This window comes from Triturus cristatus, chromosome 2_1 (assembly GCF_964204655.1).
Source record: "Triturus cristatus chromosome 2_1, aTriCri1.1, whole genome shotgun sequence".
Lineage (NCBI taxonomy): Eukaryota > Metazoa > Chordata > Amphibia > Caudata > Salamandridae > Triturus > Triturus cristatus.
In genome coordinates, this window is record NC_140581.1 from 29,332,960 (window position 1) to 29,356,342 (window position 23,383).

Genomic DNA, 23,383 nt, shown 5'->3' on the forward strand with positions numbered 1-23,383 from the left:
ACAGGGGCTAAAGTAAAAGACAGGGCTTGAGACACCTGAAGAAGATAGCTGCAGAGAGCCAGATCATGAGACAAAACTGCAGATCAACTAATCATGAGACAGATACTGAGTGGCAAGAGCTCCTGCAGAGTTCTAGATCATGGGACAGGTGTAGGAAACTATATCATGAGACAGAGATACTGAGAGGCAAAAGCTCCTGCAGAGTTCTAGATCATGGGACAGCTACAGAAGACTATATCATGAGACAGAGATATTGAGAGGCAAGAGCTCCTGCAGAGTTCTAGATCATGGGACAGGTGCAGAAGACTATATCATGAGACAGAGATACTGAGAGGCAAAAGCTCCTGCAGAGTTCTAGATCATGGGACAGCTGCAGAAGACTATATCATGAGACAGAGATACTGAGAGGCAAAAGCTCCTGCAGAGTTCTAGATCATGGGACAGCTGCAGAAGACTATATCATGAGACAGAGATACTGAGAGGCAAGAGCTCCTGCAGAGCTCTAGATCATGGAACAGGTGCAGATGGCTATATCATAAGACAGAGATGCTGAGAGACAGGGGCTAAAGCAGAGATCTAGATCACGAGACAGGTGCAGACGCCTATATCATGAGACAGAGGTGCGGACAGCTGGAGCAGGAATCAATCCAGACACTTGGTGCACATTTATGTAACGAGAATACAATGTGTCCTATGCTCATGTGCTATCCACTACATACATGTGTACTGGAACATAGTGTAGTGGTGTGGCCCCACATGTTCAGGTGATGAAGTAGACGTAGCCGAGATGGTTTTATGTAGTTTATTAAGTCCATAAGTAGAAGTTACAGCAAGCTAGAACAAGCCCCACCAGGAGCAGCCTCCTAGCTGCTCAACCCATCTTCCCAACTGTCTCACACACACACAGGCACCCAAGCATTCCACTCACACTAACATTCTGACGGGAACACTCACCCTGGACACATCGTACTGGAGACAAAAACACTGGCAGCCACAGATCGCCTTGTTTCTTGTTGCACAACTACATCGGTTGAGGCACAGTAGACTTTTTTTGGCATTACAGACGTTAGATGTGGCGCTGTAGCGTTTTGTAGAAATGTGGGATCTTTAACAGGATGTTGTAGATGTATAGAAAAGGACAAAGCATGCCTCAGCTGGGCTGTCCGGTGTAGTGGACACTGGTGGGGCTGTGAGGCGTTCTTGAGTGATTTCTTACTTGACTGGTTGCTTTTCTTTTCCTTGAATTTTGAGATATTTTTTCAAAGTCTTTGCTTCTTTGTCCCATCTGCTTTAACTTTACTCCTGTTACTTTGCACGTTGAGTTGAAGAAAAATCCCATCCTTGTCACCAAAAATGTAGTAGGGTGGCCCCACATGTTCAGGTGATGAAGTAGACGTAGCCAAGATGATTTTATCTAGTTTATTAAGTCCATAAGTAGAAGTTACAGCAAGCTAGAACAAGCCTCACCAGGAGCAGCCTCCTAGCTGCTCAGCCCATCTTCCCAACTGTCTCACACACACACAGGCACCCAAGCATTCCACTCACACTAACATTCTGACCGGAACACTCACACTGGCTGAGCAGCTAGGTACAGAATGAAAGGGAACATATTAACAGGAACTGAGTATATTACACATAGGTTAGGATGAGAGCACCACTCTAGTGAATCAGGCACAACACCAAACGCTTCTTACTCCGGCCCCACTACAGCTCAGTACTACTCTAGCCCAGCGCTCTCCTCTGTGTAGCATGGTACGTGTCCACCAGCTCGCCTCAGTGCCTCTTCAGGAGTACCAAGGACCATATACATGCATATAGAATAAAAGACAGTGTCCATTTACACCTTGGATGGAGCTTGACCAGGGTTGCATCTGTGACATCATATGTACCCATAACTCTCTTTTCATCGGCTATTCTTAAAGGCCCAACCTGCCTCAGAAGACTGCTTGGGGCTAATCCCGTTAACGAACATAGGTGGAGGGCCAATTCTTCCTCTTCCCAAACACTAGCAATGAGACCACATGTGCTCCTACTAGGGATAGTCTGGCTCCCCCTGCTGGTAGCACCCAAAGCAGTTTCACTGAAAATGTACTGCTCCTTGGCTGATGTGTGGGTCTGCAGTGTTTGGGTAGAGGAAAGACCACAGCTCTAGCAGACATGGGTGAAAGAGAGAGTAAAGAAAGGGTTAGAGGGTGAGTAGGAGGGTGCAGCATGTTGTGCTGAATCAGCAGAGTTAAGAATGCATCGGTGTGCAGTGGGGCAGAAAGTAGATGGAAACGGGGGCTGGGGGTGGGATAGTTAAGGAGGCGAGGGATGGGTGCCTGAGGCAAAGGTGGAGGTGTGTCTGTGACGAAGGCAGGGATTCTCACTCCCTAAAATATTATAACATTGGCTTACCCCTGATTGGTATATTTAATTTACTAATAAGTCCATAGTAAAGTGGTATACCATATACCCAGGGCTGCTAAAATAAATGCTACTAGTGGGCCTGCTGCACTTATTGTGACACCCACTTATGTGGCCCTTCTAAGCATAGCTCAGGCCTGCCATCGCAGCCTGTAGCAGTTCCAGTTTTAAGCAGCCAATTCAACTGGGCCAAATAAACATCTTGCCAGGCCTAAAACTCTCTTTTTAATAAATGTAAGTCACCCCTAGAGGACACCCAAAACAGCCCATAGGGCAAGGTGTATTGTATTTAAAAGGCTGGACATGTACTTTTAAGTTTTCCATATCCTGGTAGTTTTTACTACAGTGAGGCCTAATTCTCCTATAGAATAACACTGGGTTACCTTATTACACTTAATATGTAAAAACTTTATTTTGGGAACAAGCACAAATATCATGTTTTTTGTCTAAAGAATTGTAATTTAAAATCCTCTTTAATGTCAAAGTCAGAATTCAAGTCACATTTCTGAAAATGCCATTTTTAGAAAGTTGGCATTTTCTTGCCCTAACCATTTTGTGCCTGCAGCATGTTCCAGGGTCACATGACTAGATGTGAGTGGCAGTTGGCATTTGTGTATTCATCCGAGACAGCCAGTGACTGGGTGTTGACAGGATGAGGCATCTTAGCAGGATGGTGGGTGAATTCCAGTTACACTTCAAAGCAGTTGGTTTAGCAAACCCACTAATAACTTCACATTAGCTTTTTGTGACTTCAGACATCCTGGGACCAGGGAAGGGAGGAAGGAGATTTCAGAGACTTGTGGTGGGGTGAAAACTCTAGAAGTCTCTTCCACTTCGAAACTGCCACCAGGTATAAAACTAGGAACCTCAGACCCAAAGTTCAGTTCACGTATGAACCTGTGGAAGACTCTGAGGACTGTCCTGCTGCCCGTGGCCTGCTGGGTACTTCACAGGAGCTGTAATTCAAAGCTCCATCGCAATCGGCCAGAACTTTAGGCTTTGCCCCGGTCGCGTGCAAGTCGATGTCCACAGTTGGGGCTTTGATCTTTTAGACAATATATTTTACTAAGAACATTAAAAATTCATAACTTCGGTTCTACTGATTGGTTTTTGTCATTTTGGTGTCAATTTATTAAATTTGACTCTATTCTTCTAAATTAGTGTGGGACTGCTTGTTGTGTTGTGTTTTCACTTGATTACTGTATGGTGCTCCATAAATACTTTACACATTGCCTCTAAGTTAAGCGTAACTACTTTTGTGCCAAGCTATCAGAGGATTACGTACAGGTTAATTCAGCAAATTTTGTTGTTCATTCGGAGGAGAGTGTGGTTGTTACTTGAGTGCAGTTTCACTCCCCTCAGCCAATAACCCACTTTTTCCATGGGTAGAATCCTTGAATTTTTCTCAGCCGCTGGAAATTTCTTGGGGTTGCGGTCCTGTTCATTTTTGCCCCCCAACCACCTCAAGCAGGAAACAGTTGTATGCACGTCAGCCTTATTCTTGCTCCAAAAGAAACAGGCCACCCTGAACTCCTGTGCCTCTGAAGTGGAACATAAGCAACCCAGACCTGTTTTGGCCACTTGGGGCAGCAGCAGTAAGGTGCAACTTGAGACCATGGGCCAGTGATCATGGGAGCCACAGTTTACAGGCCGTGGCTGTCCGGGCTGAACTGTTCCTATTGGAGAAGGACCAAGCAGGCCAAGCCAGATGAACACATTGCCGATGACTGTCGAGAGGGGGATAGTGGGCAAACGATGATGGACTGGAGTATGGCCTGAGCTATGGCTGTGGCAGAGATTCATTCAAGGATTGCTTCCATCACCTTGTTGATTGCTGCAGTAGATGCTCCAAGTGCATTGGGTATGCCCACACATGTATCCTGTGCTCACGGTGCCATGGGAATCAAACCTTAGTTTACTGATAAGGCCTACGGTGCTGGAACCGGTCTGGGCTTGCTTGTGTTCCTGTGTGGATGGGCCTGGCATGGCAGTTCAGGCTGGACTCTATTGGCATTTTTTTATCTATTGATACATTGGAGCCTTCTCTTAAGACTATAAACATTGAATGCACACATGGGAACTTCTATAAGTCTCTCAATCTCACTCATAGCCCTCGCCCGGCTCTCACCCTGCGTTAGCGGTGACTCTAGTGCAATCCGCACATTAGGGACTCAGCTGTTTGTGGTCCCTAGGTCAGCTTCCACCACCTCTTTCAGTCAAACACAACAGGATCCATCGAACGCCCTCCTCTCCGAGCCATTGAGCCTGTGCCTGTGGTACTGCCGCGTCACTGGGACACGCGGCTCCGTTAATAATCCACCACTTCAATATGGCAAATACAGTACACAGGATAAGGCATCCCACCTTTTATCCCACCTTCCAGGTATAATTAACCTTCTGAAACCTGCTCAATGTTTGATTTTGCCATTTATTTCAATTATCTTTTCCAGTTTTGAGTTTTCAATCTTGAGAACTATTGGTAAAAACGTCCCACTCACATAAGCGTCTTGCTTACACAACTTCAGTTCCTTGCCCTCAACTTATGCTCCTCTCACTTGGCCTCCTACAGGGCTCCACCATCTCAGTCTATGACCAGGGGGTAGTCTACAATTGCTTTGGCCCACTTTTTATGAGACACTCCTAACTGCCCACACATTTTTGGTATGGGGTCATTCCCATCTGATCCAGTATGGCTCAAGTCCTGATGATGAACACGAACCCAGTCTGTAGTGGCCGAAACATGTCAACACATACAAAGGAGGACCTGGATCCTTACCTGAGACTGAGAGACTGGTGCAGCACTGGTTCTCCATGGTCTCCTTTCAGGACCGACCCAAAGACTGATAGACAGTCAGCCCCCCAATCCCCATTGCAACTCAACCAGGGCAATGGCGGCTTAAAATCCGTTCCCTACAGGGTCACTATTATTTCCAAGACTAAATAAGAGAGGTGATTTGTTCTCCACGGTAAGTCTGGTCCGTCGGCCAGCTGCACCTCGCATGTGGATGCGCTTGTTTTTTTTGGGGGTGGGGGCGCTCACAGTCCCTTTGGAGGCTGCGCGTAATACATGTCTTCTGTATCTTTTTTTACACACGTAAAACGTATTTTGATTCTATATTATCAATGACTTTGTGGAATGGGTTATACTCGTTCCTTCCTGAGCACAGAGGATCAGACGTGGGTCAGTCACATACAGCCCCGAGTAGACAGACACAAGACACTTCGGCAGGGGCATGCTGGGGGCAGGGGGAGGGTGATACTTTATGTAGGGGTGTAGGAGAACCAGGGAGCTCTTACTCGAACGCATTCTGCACTCAGGCGGACGGGGTCACGCACAGTGAATGCGTCATAGCAAACGTGTGCTCGCAAACACTCGAACATGCGTAAATGTAAAGAAACAAGGGTCTGTGCTTAGATAACCTGTGGCTTCTAAGCACTGTAATGACTAGTGATTTTAAACACCTGGGCTGCATCCAGATGTTTACAGCTGCCACTGTGAACTGTCTCAGCAGATGAAGCGACCTACCTGCATTTTTGTTACTTCGAAGCTATATAAATACTGCATACGTACATACATACATACATACATGCATACGCACATACATACACGCAAGCATACATACATACAAACATACATATATCCATACGTACATACATATATCCATACATTCATGTATACATGCCAAACGACTTCCTCCGCCACCTGCACACTCTGCCCAGGCAGTGGCCCGCGTGGGACTTCAGCTTTGCCTTGCTCCCTGCGGAGGGGTTGAAATGGACCGGGTCGGTGTCAGAAGCATGCACTTGTACAGCTCTCTGCATCCCCAGATGGGACAGGCCTGGAGACGGTCATGAAAACATCTGTAAATAGCTCTCCATCCAACAAAGGCGGCCTCTTTAAGGGTCAGAGGAGGGATCCATTTCAGAAGCAGCAAAAAGTTCTGACAAAGCCCGTAGCTTGACTTGAGAATATTTTATTTTAGCAAAGCAGGGTGAAGGTCACAAAGGGCAAACCAGGCAGGTGCCAACCAGGGGGTTCAGACTGTGGTTAGGAGAGCGCAGCTGTGCCGGGCCGCGTGCTCCACAGTATAATGCAGCCATGACACATATCCGCATGCACCTTGGAGATGGTGAGGAGAGAACTGATGCAAGGGTGAGGTTCAGAAAGGTCATTCAGTCTTTGCATGTCATGTTTACCTATAATCTCTTCCACCTCCATCTCCTGTCCACCGCCTCCTGCTCTGCATGTCATGTTTACTTTTAATCTCATCCACCTCCAACCCCTGACCACCGCCTACTGTCTTCGGATGTCATGTTTACCCATAATCTCTTCCACCTCCATTGTTTTATCTACCTATAATCTCTTCCACCTCCATCCCCTGTCCACCGCCTCCTGTCTTCGCATGTCATGTTTACGTATAATCTCTTCCACCTCCATCCCCTGTCCACCGCCTCCTGCTCTGCATGTCATGTTTACTTTTAATCTCATCCACCTCCAACCCCTGACCACCGCCTACTGTCTTCGGATGTCATGTTTACCCATAATCTCTTCCACCTCCATTGTTTTATCTACCTATAATCTCTTCCACCTCCATCCCCTGTCCACCGCCTCCTGTCTTCGCATGTCATGTTTACGTATAATCTCTTCCACCTCCATCCCCTGTCCACCGCCTCCTGCTCTGCATGTCATGTTTACCTTTAATCTCATCCACCTCCAACCCCTGACCACCGCCTACTGTCTTCGGATGTCATGTTTACCCATAATCTCTTCTACCACCATCTCCTGACCACCGCCTCCTGTCTTCAGATGTCATGTTTACCCATAATCTCTTCCACCTCCATCTCCTGACCACCGCCTCCAGTCTTCGGATGTCATGTTTACCCATAATCTCTTCCACCTCCATCCCCTGTCCACCGCCTCCTGTCTTCACATGTCATGTTTACCCATAATCTCTTCCACCTCCATCCCCTGTCCACCGCCTCCTGTCTCTGCATGTCATGTTTACCCATAATCTCTTCCACCTCCATCTCCTGTCCACCGCCTCCTGTCTTCGCATGTCATGTTTACCCATAATCTCTTCAACCTCCATCCCCTGTCCACCGCCTCTGTCTCTGCATGTCATGTTTACCCATAATCTCTTCCACCTCCATCTCCTGACCACCGCCTCCTGTCTTCGGATGTCATGTTTACCCATAATCTCTTCCACCTCCATCCCCTGTCCACCGCCTCCTGTCTTCGCATGTCATGTTTACCCATAATCTCTTCCACCTCCATCCCCTGTCCATCGCCTCCTGTCTTCGCTTGTCATATTTACTTTTAATCTCTTCCACCTCCATCCCCTGTCCACCGCCTCCTGTCTCTGCATGTCATGTTTACCCATAATCTCTTCCACTTCAATCTCCTGTCCACCGCCTCCTGTCTTCGCATATCACATTTACCTATAATCTCTTCCACCTCCATCCCCTGTCCACCGCCTCTTCTCTCTGCATGTCATGTTTACCTATAATCTCTTCCACCTCCAACCCCTGACCACCGCCTCCTGTCTTCGGATGTCATGTTTACCCATAATCTCTTCTACCACCATCTCCTGTCCACCGCCTCCTGTCTTCGGATGTCATGTTTACCTATAGTCTCTTCCACCTCCATCCCCTGTCCACCGCCTCATGTCCTCGCATGTCATGTTTACGTATAATCTCTTCCACCTCCATCCCCTGTCCACCGCCTCCTGCTCTGCATGTCATGTTTACTTTTAATCTCATCCACCTCCAACCCCTGACCACCTCCTCCTCTCTCTGCATGTCACGTTTACTCATAATCTCTTCTACCACCATCTCCTGTCCACCGCCTCCTGTCTTCGGATGTAATGTTTACCCATAATCTCTTCCACCTCCATCCCCTGTCCACCGCCTCCTCTCTCTGCATGTCATGTTAACTATAATCTCTTCCACCTCCAACCCCTGACCACCGCCTACTGTCTTCGGATGTCATGTTTACCCATAATCTCTTCTACCACCATCTCCTGTCCACCGCCTCCTGTCTTCGGATGTCATGTTTACCTATAATCTCTTCCACCTCCATCCCCTGTCCACCGCCTCCTGTCTTCGCATGTCATGTTTACCTATAATCTCTTCCACCTCCATCCCCTGTCCACCGCCTCCTGTCTTCGCATGTCATGTTTACGTATAATCTCTTCCACCTCCATCCCCTGTCCACCGCCTCCTGCTCTGCATGTCATGTTTACTTTTAATCTCATCCACCTCCAACCCCTGACCACCGCCTCCTGTCTTTGCATGTCATGTTTACCCATAATCTCTTCCACCTCCACCCCCTGTCCACCGCCTCCTGTCTTTGCATGTCATGTTTACCCATAATCTCTTCCACCTCCATTCCCTGTCCACCGCCTCCTGTCTGTGCATGTCATGTTTACTCATAATCTCTTCCACCTCCATCTCCTGTCCACCGCCGCCTGCTCTGCATGTCATGTTTACCTTTAATCTCATCCACCTCCAACCCCTGACCACCGCCTCCTGTCTCCGCATGTCATTTTTACCTATAATCTCTTCCATCTCAATCTCCTGTCCACCGCCTCCTGTCTTTGCATGTCATGTTTACCTATAATCTCTTCCATCTCAATCTCCTGTCCACCGCCTCCTGTCTTCGCATGTCATGTTTACCTATAATCTCTTCCATCTCAATCTCCTGTCCACCGCCTCCTGTCTTCGCATGTCATGTTTACCTATAATCTCTTCCATCTCAATCGCCCGTCCACCACCTCCTGTCTTCGCATGTCATGTTTACCTGTAATCTCTTCCACCTCGATCTCCTGTCCACCGCCTCCTGTCTCTGCATGTCATGTTTACCTTTAATCTCTTCCACCTCGATCTCCTGTCCACTGCCTCCTGTCTTCGCATGTCATGTTTACCTATAATCTCTTCCATCTCAATCCCCTGTCCACCGCCTCCTGTCTTCGCATGTCATGTTTACCTGTAATCTCTTCACCTCCATCCCCTGTCCACCGCCTCCTGTCTCCGCATGTCAAGTTTACCTATAATCTCTTCCATCTCAATCCCCTGTCCACCGCCTCCTGTCTCTGCATGTCATGTTTACCTATAATCTCTTCCACCTCAATCTCCTGACCACCGCCTCCTGTCTTCGCATGTCATGTTTACCTATAATCTCTTCCACCTCGATCTCCTGTCCACCGCCTCCTGTCTCTGCATGTCATGTTTACCTATAATCTCTTCCATCCCAATCTCCTGTCCACCGCCTCCTGTCTTCGCATGTCATGTTTACCTATAATCTCTTCCACCTCGATCTCCTGACCCCCGCCTCTTGTCTTCGCATGTCATGTTTACCTATAATCTCTCTTCCATCTCAATCTCCTGTCCACCGCCTCCTGTCTTCGCATGTCATGTTTACCTGTAATCTCTTCACCTCCATCTCCTGTCCACCGCCTCTTGTCTTCGCATGTCATGTTTACCTATAATCTCTTCCATCTTAATCTCGTGTCCACCGCCTCCTGTCTTCGCATGTCATGTTTACCTATAATCTCTTCCACCTCGATCTCCTGTCCACCGCCTCCTGTCTCTGCATGTCATGTTTACCTATAATCTCTTCCACCTCGATCTCCTGACCACCACCTCCTGTCTTCGCATGTCATGTTTACCTATAATCTCTTCCATCTTAATCTCGTGTCCACCGCCTCCTGTCTTCGGATGTCATGTTTACCTATAATCTCTTCCATCTCAATCCCCTGTCCACCGCCTCCTGTCTTCGCATGTCATGTTTACCTGTAGTCTCTTCACCTCCATCTCCTGTCCACCGCCTCTTGTCTTCGCATGTCATGTTTACCTATAATCTCTTCCATCTCAATCTCCTGTCCACCACCTCCTGTCTTCGCATGTCATGTTTACCTATAATCTCTTCCATCTCAATCTCCTGTCCACCGCCTCCTGTCTTCGCATGTCATGTTTACCTATAATCTCTTCCATCTCAATCCACTGTCCACCGCCTCCTGTTTTTGCACGTCAAGTTTACCTATACTCTCTTCCACCTCCATCCCCTGTCCACCGCCTCCTGTCTCCGCATGTCATGTTTACCTATAATCTCTTCCACCTCCATCTCCTGACCACCTCCTCCTGTCTCTGCATGTCATGTTTACCTATAATCTCTTCCACCTCCATCTCCTGTCCACCGCCTCCTGTCTCTGCATGTCATGTTTACCTATAATCTCTTCCACCTCCATCCCCTGTCCACCGCCTCCTGTCTCTGCATGTCATGTTTACCCATAATCTCTTCCACCTCCATTCCCTGTCCACCGCCTCCTGTCTTCGCATGTCATGTTTACCTATAATCTCTTCCATCTCAATCTCCTGTCCACCGCCTCCTGTTTTTGCATGTCATGTTCACCTATAATCTCTTCCACCTCCATCCCCTGTCCACCGCCTCCTGTCTTCGGATGTCATGTTTACCTATAATCTCTTCCACCTCGATCTCCTGTCCACCGCCTCCTGTCTTCGCATGTCATGTTTACCTATAATCTCTTCCACCTTCTTCTCCTGTCCACCGCCTCCTGTCTTTGCATGTCATGTTTACCCATAATCTCTTCCATCTCAATCTCTTGTCCACCGCCTCCTGTCTTTGCATGTCATGTTCACCTATAATCTCTTCCACCTCCATCCCCTGTCCACCACCTCCTGTCTCTGCATGTCATGTTTACTTTTAATCTCTTCCACCTCGAGCTCCTGACCACTGCCCCCTGTCTTCCGGCTCATGTCTTCAGCCACAGTTTGTTGCACAAGAAGCCTCTAGGAGGCCCAACACACATCCATGTAATTAGGAAAAGCTTCTGAGATGTGGAGCACTCAAGGAGAGTTGCCAGGGTTGAGCTGTGTGTGGGTCCCAGATGTGAGCAGTGGCAGCCTCCAGAGCCAGGTCCTTCTGTCCAGGCAGATGTTTGCCGTCCTTCAAGGTGACCAGGGCAGCTCTGTGCGTGATCTTCATGAAGCCGTTCCACCTGCTTCACTGCTAACTGTAATTTCTTTTCTTGGCAGGCATCACAGGATTGGTGAGCATGGACAAGAGCAACGACCGGGACACTGACTTCAACTTGTGGGCCATGGGCGACCAGGACACGGGCGAGTTCGAGGTGAGTTGTTGATAGTCCAGTGATCCCTGTGCACTGGAGGTGGGTCACCACAGAGATCATCTGTGCCAGCTACCCCTGAAAACTAGCAAGAGTTGCTTCATACAATTTAAACACATTAACCATATATTCACAACATTGAATCAAACCTTTCAAACAAAATGCAGCTGTGGGCTCTGCAGAAGAATCAACAGTCTGAATGCTCACCCCATCCCCACAGCTGACCTCGCACCGCGTGTGACGTGGTGGGACCATGTGTGCACAATGGGACAAATAGCTCCGTAAAATGACTGAAACATCTTGGTAAGAATAACAAAAGCCGCACCAGCCTTAGCTCAAAGATAGCAGTGGTGTAGTAAGCTCCTTGCGGATTTCGCTGCCGTGAAACTACATCAGAAGAACCATGCACCCCAAGTCTCAACTCTGCCATTAGCTGTAGAGTCACCTTTACGATAAAGCCATCTGAGATCTAAAGTGACAAACCATCTGAGAGAAGACATCACTTCTGTCCATCGCCCTCTTGCTCCCAGGTGGGGGATTGTTCTGTTGATCTCTAGTAGCACCCAACACAACAAAAACAATCTGGAGGGGTCAAGGCAAAGGACTGGATGTCGCCCCTGACTTCCAGTGCAAACTGAATCACTTTCAAGTAAGTGAAGCCAACTCTCTACTCCACACCTTAAATGTGTGACTCGGTGTGGCCCATCCGCCCTTGCAGGCGCTTTCATCCCTTTCAGACCTCTGCATCCCTTTCAGACCTGAGCATCCCTTTCAGACCTCAGCATCCCTTTCAGACCTCAGCATCCCTTTCAGAACTCAGCAAGCCTTTCAGACCTCAGCATCCCTTTCAGACCTCAGCATCCCTTTCAGAACTCAGCAAGCCTTTCAGACCTCAGCATCCCTTTCAGACCTCAGCATCCCTTTCAGACCTCAGCATGCCTTTCAGACCTCAGCATCCCTTTCAGACCTCAGCATCCCTTTCAGACCTCAGCATCCCTTTCAGACCTCCGCATGCCTTTCAGACCTCAGCATCCCTTTCAGACCTCAGCATCCCTTTCAGAACTCAGCAAGCCTTTCAGACCTCAGCATCCCTTTCAGACCTCAGCATCCCTTTCAGACCTCAGCATGCCTTTCAGACCTCAGCATCCCTTTCAGACCTCAGCATCCCTTTCAGACCTCAGCATCCCTTTCAGACCTCCGCATGCCTTTCAGACCTCAGCATCCCTTTCAGAACTCAGCATCCCTTTCAGAACTCAGCATCCCTTTCAGACCTCAGCATCCCTTTCAGACCTCAGCATGCCTTTCAGACCTCAGCAAGCCTTTCAGACCTCAGCATCCCTTTCAGACCTCAGCATCCCTTTCAGACCTCAGCATTCCTTTCAGACCTCAGCATCCCTTTCAGACCTCAGCATTCCTTTCAGACCTCAGCATCCCTTTCAGACCTAAGCATGCCTTTCAGACCTCAGCATCCCTTTCAGAACTCAGCATGCCTTTCAGACCTCAGCATCCCTTTCAGAACTCAGCATCCCTTTCAGACCTCAGCATGCCTTTCAGACCTCAGCATCCCTTTCAGACCTCAGCATCCCTTTCAGACCTCAGCATGCCTTTCAGACCTCAGCATTCCTTTCAGACTTCAGCATCCCTTTCAGACCTCAGCATTCCTTTCAGACTTCAGCATCCCTTTCAGACCACAGCATCCCTTTCAGAACTCAGCAAGCCTTTCAGACCTCAGCATCCCTTTCAGACCTCAGCATCCCTTTCAAACCTCAGCATTCCTTTCAGACCTCAGCATCCCTTTCAGACCTAAGCATGCCTTTCAGACCTCAGCATCCCTTTCAGAACTCAGCATCCCTTTCAGACCTCAGCATGCCTTTCAGACCTCAGCATCCCTTTCAGACCTCAGCATCCCTTTCAGACCACAGCATGCCTTTCAGACCTCAGCATTCCTTTCAGACTTCAGCATCCCTTTCAGACCTCAGCATCCCTTCCAGACCTCCGCATGCCTTTCAGAACTCAGACATCAGCAGACTCTTCCATCCCTTTCAGACCTCAGCATGCCTTTCAGACCTCAGCATTCCTTTCAGACCTTAGCATCCCTTTCAGACCTCAGCATCCCTTTCAGACCTCCACATGCCTTTCAGACCCCAGACATCAGCAGACTCTTCCATACCTTTGAGACCTCAGCATGCCTTTCAGACCTCAGGATGCCTTTGAGACCTCAGCATGCCTTTGAGACCTCAGCATCCCTTTCAGAACTCAGCATCCCTTTCAGACATCAGCATCCCTTTCAGAACTCCACATGCCTTTCAGAACTCAAACATCAGCAGACTCTTCCATCCCTTTCAGAACTCCGCATCCCTTTCAGACCTCAGCATTCCTTTCAGACCTCAGCATCCCTTTCAGACCTCAGCATGCCTTTCAGACCTCAGCATGCCTTTCAGACCTCAGCATCCCTTTCAGACCTCAGCATCCCTTTCAGACCTCAGCATCCCTTTCAGACCTCAGCATCCCTTTCAGACCCCCGCATGCCTTTCAGAACTCAGACATCAGCAGACTCTTCCATCCCTTTCAGACCTCAGCATCCCTTTCAGACCCCAGCATGCCATTCATACCTTAAAAGAGGATTTGAAAGTATCTCTGTTTATAGGGTACTTCTTTTGTAGCTGTAGAGATTTTCCAGCTTCTTTGTGTGATATAAGTAACCAAAAGTTAGATGCATCACTTCCTGTGATAGCACCAAGTCAAAGGTAATGCAATGTTGCTTCCTTTGATTTCATGGGGGTCCAAAGGGCAAGTGATGTCACTTTCTGTGATGTCACCAGCTCAAAATGTGTGTGATGTAACTTCCTTTAACTTCGGGGTGGGTCAAAGGGCAGGTGATGTCACTTCCTGTGATGTCAAGTTCATAAAAATCTCAGGTAACCCTTCATTCACAACAAATAAAATATATCATAACAAATTTGAGGGCACATGATACAACGAACATAGGCCCCCTGGGCACAACCTTAGAGTCTCACAAAAGTGAGATGTTTTTAAATGAAATGAAGGTACATCCAACGTGGTTAGTTGTAAATCGTCAGAGGAATTATATTTCATTCCCTCAAATCATATTAAGACTTTTATCCAAAAAGAATTCACTTCATCAAAATCTTCAAATGTACAATATTCCCTATGCATTTCGGGCAAAGAGCCCTTCATCAGGGGAATTATCTGAAAAACAAACGTATGATACCTTACTAATACCAAAAACATAACTCGTCACTGAGATATCAAACGTGACATATGTGACAAGCAGTATAATCTTGGGGTAACACCCAATACACCCTTGAGGGCTTGGGCAAATGTACTTACAATAGTAGTGTGCCAACAAGGGATTTTGTTTAGAAGAGTTAAGTTTCTTTATACAAAGCAAATTAATTTTTAGATGAGTTCAAGACTGATACTCAACAACATATTATTTAATTGAATTTGATCAAAAATATGCAACACACACGGGGTATCTTTTTAAGTGAAAAAATCACTGGCTTTTTATATATAAACAATCGATAAAAAGGAGTACAATGGACAATTAAATGTGCAGTGTAACATGAAAGGAGAAAAACAACCAATTATTATCCACAGTTCATGACACAAAAAATATCCAATCCAATAAAGGAAACAGAGATCTATCTCATATTTGGAGAACAATCAGCTGTACATGTATGATGTGGAAATGGATAATGTAGTCGACGTTTCGGTCTGTAAGGGCGTCAATCCGTCAGACCATCTTCAGGACAGTAGAGATTTCAGAAGGGGACTCTTATGAATCATTGCATTCGTTTAGAGGTGTTATCATTTCCTCATCGATTTTGGTTGTTCTCGTTCCGGTCTTAGTTGGGTAAGAATATTCCTTTTAGATGTCTATGGAGGAATAGTGGAGCACTGAAAGTCAGTATTCTGAATATACTGTTCTTGTGCATCAAAGAGGGCCAGTTGGTCCTTCCTTGGTTGAGCTTCTTAATTCAGCAAAATGTTTTTGTCAGAGTACAAATGAATTCAAGTGCCGTCAGCCAGTGGGAACTCGAGTTCCCACTGGCTGACGGCACTTGAATTCGTTTGTACTCTAAACGAATGCAATGATTCATAAGAGTCCCCTTCTGAAATCTCTACTGTCCTGAAGATGGTCTGACGGATTGACGCCCTTACAGACCGAAACGTCGACTACATTATCCATTTCCACATCATACATGTACAGCTGATTGTTCTCCAAATATGAGATAGATCTCTGTTTCCTTTATTGGATTGGATATTTTTTGTGTCATGAACTGTGGATAATAATTGGTTGTTTTTCTCCTTTCATGTTACACTGCACATTTAATTGTCCATTGTACTCCTTTTTATCGATTGTTTATATATAAAAAGCCAGTGATTTTTTCACTTAAAAAGATACCCCGTGTGTGTTGCATATTTTTGCTCAAATTCAATTAAATAATATGTTGTTGAGTATCAGTCTTGAACTCATCTAAAAATTAATTTGCTTTGTATAAAGAAACTTAACTCTTCTAAACAAAATCCCTTGTTGGCACACTACTATTGTAACTATATGTGACAAGCGGCAAGAAAGTATGTGATTAGTGAGTTGTGAAGAATGATCACCAAAACGTAAATTGAATAAAGTGATAACGTTAAAATGATCTGTGACCAACAGAAAAAAGCACGTGTGGTATGATTAATTTAAAGGGTAAGTAGGTTCATGCCAAGCGACTTTAAAGATTGCGTGCTATTGAAAGACAAACAAAATGAACAAAAGATTATGCAGTGAAACCCTGAAAAAACAGGCGAGTGATGTATAAATGGGTGAATCACCGATGTGACGGAATGCACGGTTGACATATAGCAGTGTTCGAATATGTTGTAAATCCCTGATACAAGTGCCAGTACGTGAAGGTGAGAAAAAACGCGGTTAACGCGGAAACGGTGTTCAAACATGGCGTGAAGTGCATAGGCAAAAAAATAAACAAGAATAAAACCAAAGTGTTCAAAATAAACTTACATGTGCAGTGTAATTCAGCAGATTCACAAGGAGCTCTGCATGGTCGGCTGTGAACGCCGAGTGTTAGGGTGATGACCAATTAAATCGTGGTGGACCGGGTGACATAAAGAAAAGACTAAGCGTGTGTGAGCAAAAAACCATGAGCGCTATCTTGGAATGTGGTGAAATTGTTACGAAAAGAAAAACACTTCACAAGAATAAGTTAAAATACAGATGTCACAGACTAGACTGATCTGGTGAGAAAATATAAAAGGAATGAATAGTAAAGATGAGTGAAAACGCATGATAAAAAATCATCAAGGTGAATGTAAAAATGAAAATACAAAAAAGTAGGGATACAAAGGTAAAAAAGTAAAAAGAATATAGGAATGTGGAAATAAAACGGTGCACAGAATGTAGATAGGTTAGATAAATTAATATTATAAGGTGAAGAGTGTATGAAAAAATAAAGAAAACTTTCAATGATGTTACAAAGATGCAACAAGGTATCGAGATGCAGCAACAGACAAAAATAGAGGATCAGTGTCTAAAGGTAACAGGAAAACTCCATCCGATCATTGAGACCGTTGGGTTTCATCGAGTTCAAGTGTTTAATCCAAACGTTTTCTCGTTGCAAAAGAAAGTTATTATTATTACAGCCTTCTCGTTTCTCCACCATCTCTAGAAAAGCAAACTGTAATTGACAGATGTTGTGGCGATGTTCTTTAAAATGAGAAGCTCTGGTGGATTTCATGTTTTCAGTCCTGATGTTGCTCTTATGTTCATTGATCGAGTTTAGATTTTTCTCTCAGTTTTTCCAATATAAACCAGTCCGCATGGACATTTAAGGATGTAAATAACATTTTTGGTGTCACAGTTGGCATTGACATTCAATTTAATTTTGGTGCCCTTCATGGGATGTGTGATTGTGGGTCCTCTCGTGATCTTGTTGCAATTGTTACAGTTGTAACAAGGTGTATTGCCTTTGAAGATGATGTTTCACTGGATGTGGTGACATTGATTATTGTTTCTTTGATGTTTCTTCCGCGGGTATAAGCGAAAATTGGAAATTCATGAAAAATATTTTTGAAATCAGGTTCAGATGGAGAAGTGTGGCTCAGTGGTTAGAGCGGCAGACCCTGATGCAGAGGTCTGGCCCGGACCAGGGTTCAATTCCCGCCTCGGCGGGTCTTGGGCTCAATTTCCCCGGACCCGATAATTCTTGCCTCGGTGCATATTCTAATCATGGGTCCAACTCTGGGCAATAGCTTGCTTAATCTCCACAACGGCCCCAAAAGCGCTAGGATGCCTGGCTTCACCTTGGGGGTGCCCAGGAGTGGGCACTTCACAGGGAAAGGCCAGGAAGGGTTCCACAGCGGTATGTGCACAGTGCCTGAGAGACCCTTTCGGGGGGTGCGGAGCGCTATATAAATGCACTACATTTACATTTATATTTATGATAGGCCAATGCTTTCTGATGGATTTCTTCTAAAGACCGCTCACTGTTGAAAATTTAGAAACAACAACAGCTCTCTCAGAGGTACGTTTGGGTTTAAAAGCCAATAGATCCAACCTATTTGTTTTATTGCAACGTTCTAAAGCAGAGTTCAGAATGTTTGGAGGATAACCTCTTTGTTGAAATCAATGTAGCATGTCAGACGCCTGTTGATCAAATTTGATAGGATTGGAAACGATTCTTTTGACCCTCAATAGTTGGGAATATGGCAAATGGTTTTTGAGAGAGGTCTGACGGTAGCTTTGGTACTGCAACAGGTTATTTCGATCAGTTGGTTTTCTGAACAAGTTAGTTTCCAAGCAATTGCCTGATCTGATGATCTGGACACCCAGAAACGTGATGGAACGTGCGCTAAATTCACGAGTGAATTGAATCCTTTCATTTGTGTTGTTGAGAGCATTCAATGCTTCTTCAAGATCCCGAAGGGGTCCATTCCATAAGACAAAAATGGCATTGATGTATCTGAGGAAGGTAATGGCATGTCTCATCCATTGGTTATTGTTTAAAATGTTATTCTCTTCAAAATATTTCCTAAAGATGTTTGCATACGAAGGAGCGGCACAATTGCCCATTGATGTGCCGGACATTTGGAGGTAATATTGGTCTCCCCGCTTTAAATAACTCTGATACAAAGTGAAGTGTATCAGCTCCATAAGGAAGATTTGAAAATCTGGTTCGATGTCGGACTGTAGTAGTGCATCTTCCATGGCCTCCATCCCGAGGTCATGCGGAATCGAAGTGTATAAAGATTTAACGTCTATGGTACATAACCAAATCTCATCGTTGATAGAAAACACTAATTTGTTGACTTTGGAAAGAAAATCAGTGGTATCCTTGATATAAGTATTCATTTTGAGCACCAAAGGTTGCAGGTATTTATCGATCAGTTTACCAACAGGTTCATGCAAGCTACCCTTGGTCGACACAATGGGTCTAAAAGGAGGGTGTAAAGCATCCTTGTGCATTGTAGGTAGCATATACAGGCTAGGTGTTTTAGGACCCGTTTGGATGAGGAATTTAGCAGTTTTTTCATTGATGGTTCCTGCATCCACCGCATTCCTGATCAGCCCCCTGAGGCATGCTATCAGATCATGCGGAGCCCCCTGAGGTGGTTCATCCAGTGCAGAGCCAACGCAAGGCATGCTATAAGATCACCCAGAGCCCCCTGAGGTGGTTCATCCAGTGCAGTGCCAACGCAAGGCATGCTATCAGATCATTCAGAGCCCCCTGAGGTGGTTCATCCAGTGCAGTGCCAACGCGAGGCATGCTATCAGATCATGCAGAGCCCCCTGAGGTGGTTCATCCAGTGCAGTGCCAACGCGAGGCATGCTATCAGATCATGCAGAGCCCCCTGAGGTGGTTCATCCAGTGCAGTGCCAACGCGAGGCATGCTATCAGATCATGCAGAGCCCCCTGAGGTGGTTCATCCAGTGCAGTGCCAACGCGAGGCATGCTATCAGATCATGCAGAGCCCCCTGAGGTGGTTCATCCAGTGCAGTGCCAACGCGAGGCATGCTATCAGATCATGCAGAGCCCCCTGAGGTGGTTCATCCAGTGCAGTGCCAACGCGAGGCATGCTATCAGATCATGCAGAGCCCCCTGAGGTGGTTAATCCAGTGCAGTGCCAACGCGAGGCATGCTATCAGATCATGCAGAGCCCCCTGAGGTGGTTCATCCAGTGCAGTGCCAACGCGAGGCATGCTATCAGATCATGCAGAGCCCCCTGAGGTGGTTCATCCAGTGCAGTGCCAACGCGAAGCATGCTATCAGATCATGCAGAGCCCCCTGAGGTGGTTCATCCAGTGCAGTGCCAACGCGAGGCATGCTATCAGATCACCTGAGCTTCCTGAGGTGGTTCACCGGTGCAGTGCCAACCCAAGGCATGCTATCAGATCACCTGAGCTCCCTGAGGTGGTTCACCGGTGCAGTGCCAACGCGAGGCATGATATCAGATCACCTGAGCTCCCTGAGGTGGTTCACCGGTGCAGTGCCAACGCGAGGCATGCTATCTGATCGCACGGAGCCCCCTGAGGTGGTTCACCAGTGCAGTGCAGAGGCCCCTAAGGTTGTTTTTTTCCAAGTGCAGGATCAGCTGAGTACCTTCCCTCTATGAAGTAATCTGAACATTAAAACAATTGATGATGATTGGAAGAGGATATATATGAACATTAAACAGAAGCGGGGAAAGAGGCGACCTTCGCAGCCTTCCACATCTGGAGCTTGACGTCGAGGCATACCCTTCCCCGTAAGAATGACCTGCATCATTTGAGGGCTGTTCCTTTTATTTCCACCTCCTCAGGTCACCCAATCACTATGGTGTGCGTAACTATATCAAAGGCGGAAGAGAGATTCAGCAATACCAGGAGGTTCTTGATCGGTTATTAATCAGTTCTTAAAATGTCAATTACAGATACAAGAGCGGCTTCCGTTCGAAGTTCAGATCTAAAACCGATTTCACTCCTATCAAGGAGTATTTCTCCCTCCAATCCTCTTGACAGCTAATGCACTAAAGAATTGTTTCCCAGTTTGGCAGCTGCAGGCAGAATCTGTTGTCGCCACTTCAGCAGAACTTAAGTTGGATTTTGTTCTCCACAGTCTTAACTGCAGATGTTGCGTGCCCCGTGGTAGAGTCCCCTGCTGAGGGCGCAACTCTGAATGGAGCACGTAGCAGCGATCATGACAGGAGCCTCATCCTTTGGATCCTGATTGGACCCTTATCCTCCAGCGGGCCAGCTTTCATCCTCCAGCGGGCCAGCCTTCATCCTCCAGCGGGCCAGCCTTCATCCTCCAGCGGGCCAGCCTTCATCCTCCAGCGGGCCAGCCTTCATCCTCCAGCGGGCCAGCCTTCATCCTCCAGCGGGCCAGCCTTCATCCTCCAGCGGGCCAGCCTTCATCCTCCAGCGGGCCAGCCTTCATCCTCCAGCGGGCCAGCCTTCATCCTCCAGCGGGCCAGCCTTCATCCTCCAGCGGGCCAGCCTTCATCCTCCAGCGGGCCAGCTTTCATGGCCCTGAGATGTCTCCACACCATCCAGACGAGGAAGATCCGGTCCTGTACATGTCCCTCTGGAGCGGCGGTGATGGACGCGGGCAGGTCCTGATGGCTCTTTCTAAGTCAGGCTTGATGGAGTCATCTCTACCTTCAGAACAGAGCAGGAGGAAAGGCTGTCTGTGGACTCGTGATTCTGAGGGGTTGAGATACCAGGCAGCCTGGCTGTATGAGGGTGAACACTACCTGAAACACTTTCTCCAGAGAATTCTCTGCAGACGTGATAGTATTTCACAAGTAAGACGTTCTTGTTTTAATTAAAGCTGGAACAGACTTTTTCAGGTTCCTTTTCTAGACCAATCGAGTTTCTTTGCGGTAAGATCTTCCACGGTTTCTGCTCCTTGTCTTAACTTTTATTCTCTGCGTTCTAAACTCCTTTGTAGACCATGGATCATTTATTTTAAAAATAAGATAGACACCCTGGCCCTTGGCATGACACCACCGATCGTGGCACCCCACCAACCTGGCATGATTGAAAGGGCCTTAACAATCAATCATTGCTCTTTGGTTGAGCGACACCAGTCGCCTTGGGATGGTCTGTCCATCCTCACTGACCGATGGCTCAGGTCACAATTGGCACCTTGTCTTCATCGTTAAGAAGCTCCTGGAGGCCACTGACTACAGCTGAAGAGGTCCAACCCTCCAGTGGTCTCAGATGCTGTGAGCAAACCCCTCCCGAATACTGGAAACCAAAACCCTGGGAATGGTCCAGCCTCTGCTTTCATCTCTCATCTCTTCCCTCCCCTCCTGTGCTACCAACCACCGATGGCAGAATACCAGTGGTCCTGTACTCAGAGTCTATAGCGCTTAGAGGCAGCTACCAAGGCATTCTGGGCCTCTGCAACCCTCCTGAACAAATAACTACCCACCCCGCGCCCGAATGTGTCTGGCATGAATGGTTGGGGAAGGCAGGGGGCGGTCTCTGTTTTATTGAGATGATGACGTATGTGCTGCCTTTAACTGATTTACAAGGACACCACGCACTGCATTAAAAACTACCTGAGCGCTGTAAAAAAAAGACCTGTAACAGCCATTGGGTTCTTTTCAACCAACTCCCTGTGACATCTATTGCACCCACCCTCCAGTGGGGTCCCAGAGCTCATCATTGGACCGGGCTCCTGTCAATCTTTACTTAGCTCCATGGGCACATCCGGTGATGTCAAAGGTTCGTCTGCCAACAGCACACAACTCCTATCGCCTGATGGCGAGTGCGGGCGTTATGTAATAACAATACCTCGGGCCGTTATTTATCGAGTACGATAACCAACACCTGATATGATTTGTGGGGAATAACGTGCGGCTTTTGGTGTTTAATGCAGTAGGATCGCTTGATACGGTAAACACATTTGCTTTTCTTTTTTTTTTTAATTCTTTTTATTGAGAGTTTATAAAGACAAAATCAATGATACAGAACACATTTATAATAGAATTAATACGGTACAGGGCACGTTGGTTTCGAACACACTCCAACACTTCTCATATTTCTTAAGTGCCCCTGATCTCAGTGCATATTTCCTTTCCCTGACCTGGATTCGTAGTAGTTTTGCCTTCCAAGCCTGAAAGGTTGGTACTTTATCGTTTTTCCAGGACTGCAAAATAAGGGATTTGGCTATTAGGGAGGCTATGAAAAGGAACTCATCATATGGAGTGTGGCTCATAGAGCAGCCTAGTACAGGAACTAAATCGTCAAACATTATAGTGGCTTTAAGCTCCAGGGAGAGGTATTTTTTAATTTCCTTCCAGAATGGCTGAATTTTAAGACATTCCCAGACAATATGTTTCCAGTTCCCTTTCTCCTCACACCGGAAACATTTATCAGCAACTAGGGGGAAGATACTGTGGAGATAGGAGGGAGTTCTATAGATCAACCATTTATTATAAAATTGCATGCGTCTAAAATTAGCGCCGCGAAAAATTGTTTTATTAAATGTATTTATTTTATCCCATACATACAGGTTGATTTCAATATTTTCCCTCTTCTTCCACCTCTCAATGATCCTACTGGAGGATTCCAGCCCTTTGTCCTCTTTTAATAATTTGATCCAAATACTCATCTTTTTTTGAATTTTATTATTCAAAGCTGTCGAGATAATTTCTTTGTGGTATAGATTTCCTATATCCAACTCTTTAAGCCTTGGATTTAGCATACAGAAAGACCAATTCAAGGTGGAATAAGAGAGATGTATCTGTCTGGAGATTTCATCCCATGACTTCCACCTATTTCCGGTAAGGAAGTCTTCAATCTTTACAAAGCCATT

General features: G+C 46.5%; 1 protein-coding gene across 1 annotated transcript in view; it reads left to right on the forward strand.

The window, feature by feature from the left end:
• The window catches only part of NPR2 (natriuretic peptide receptor 2), a 571,736-nt gene that overhangs the window by 322,819 nt on the left and 225,534 nt on the right, over positions 1-23,383 (forward strand). Inside the window, exon 5 of the mRNA XM_085627733.1 lies at positions 11,461-11,555. Coding sequence (XP_085483859.1) covers positions 11,461-11,555 — 95 coding nt within the window. The remainder of the gene's footprint in view (positions 1-11,460; positions 11,556-23,383) is intronic.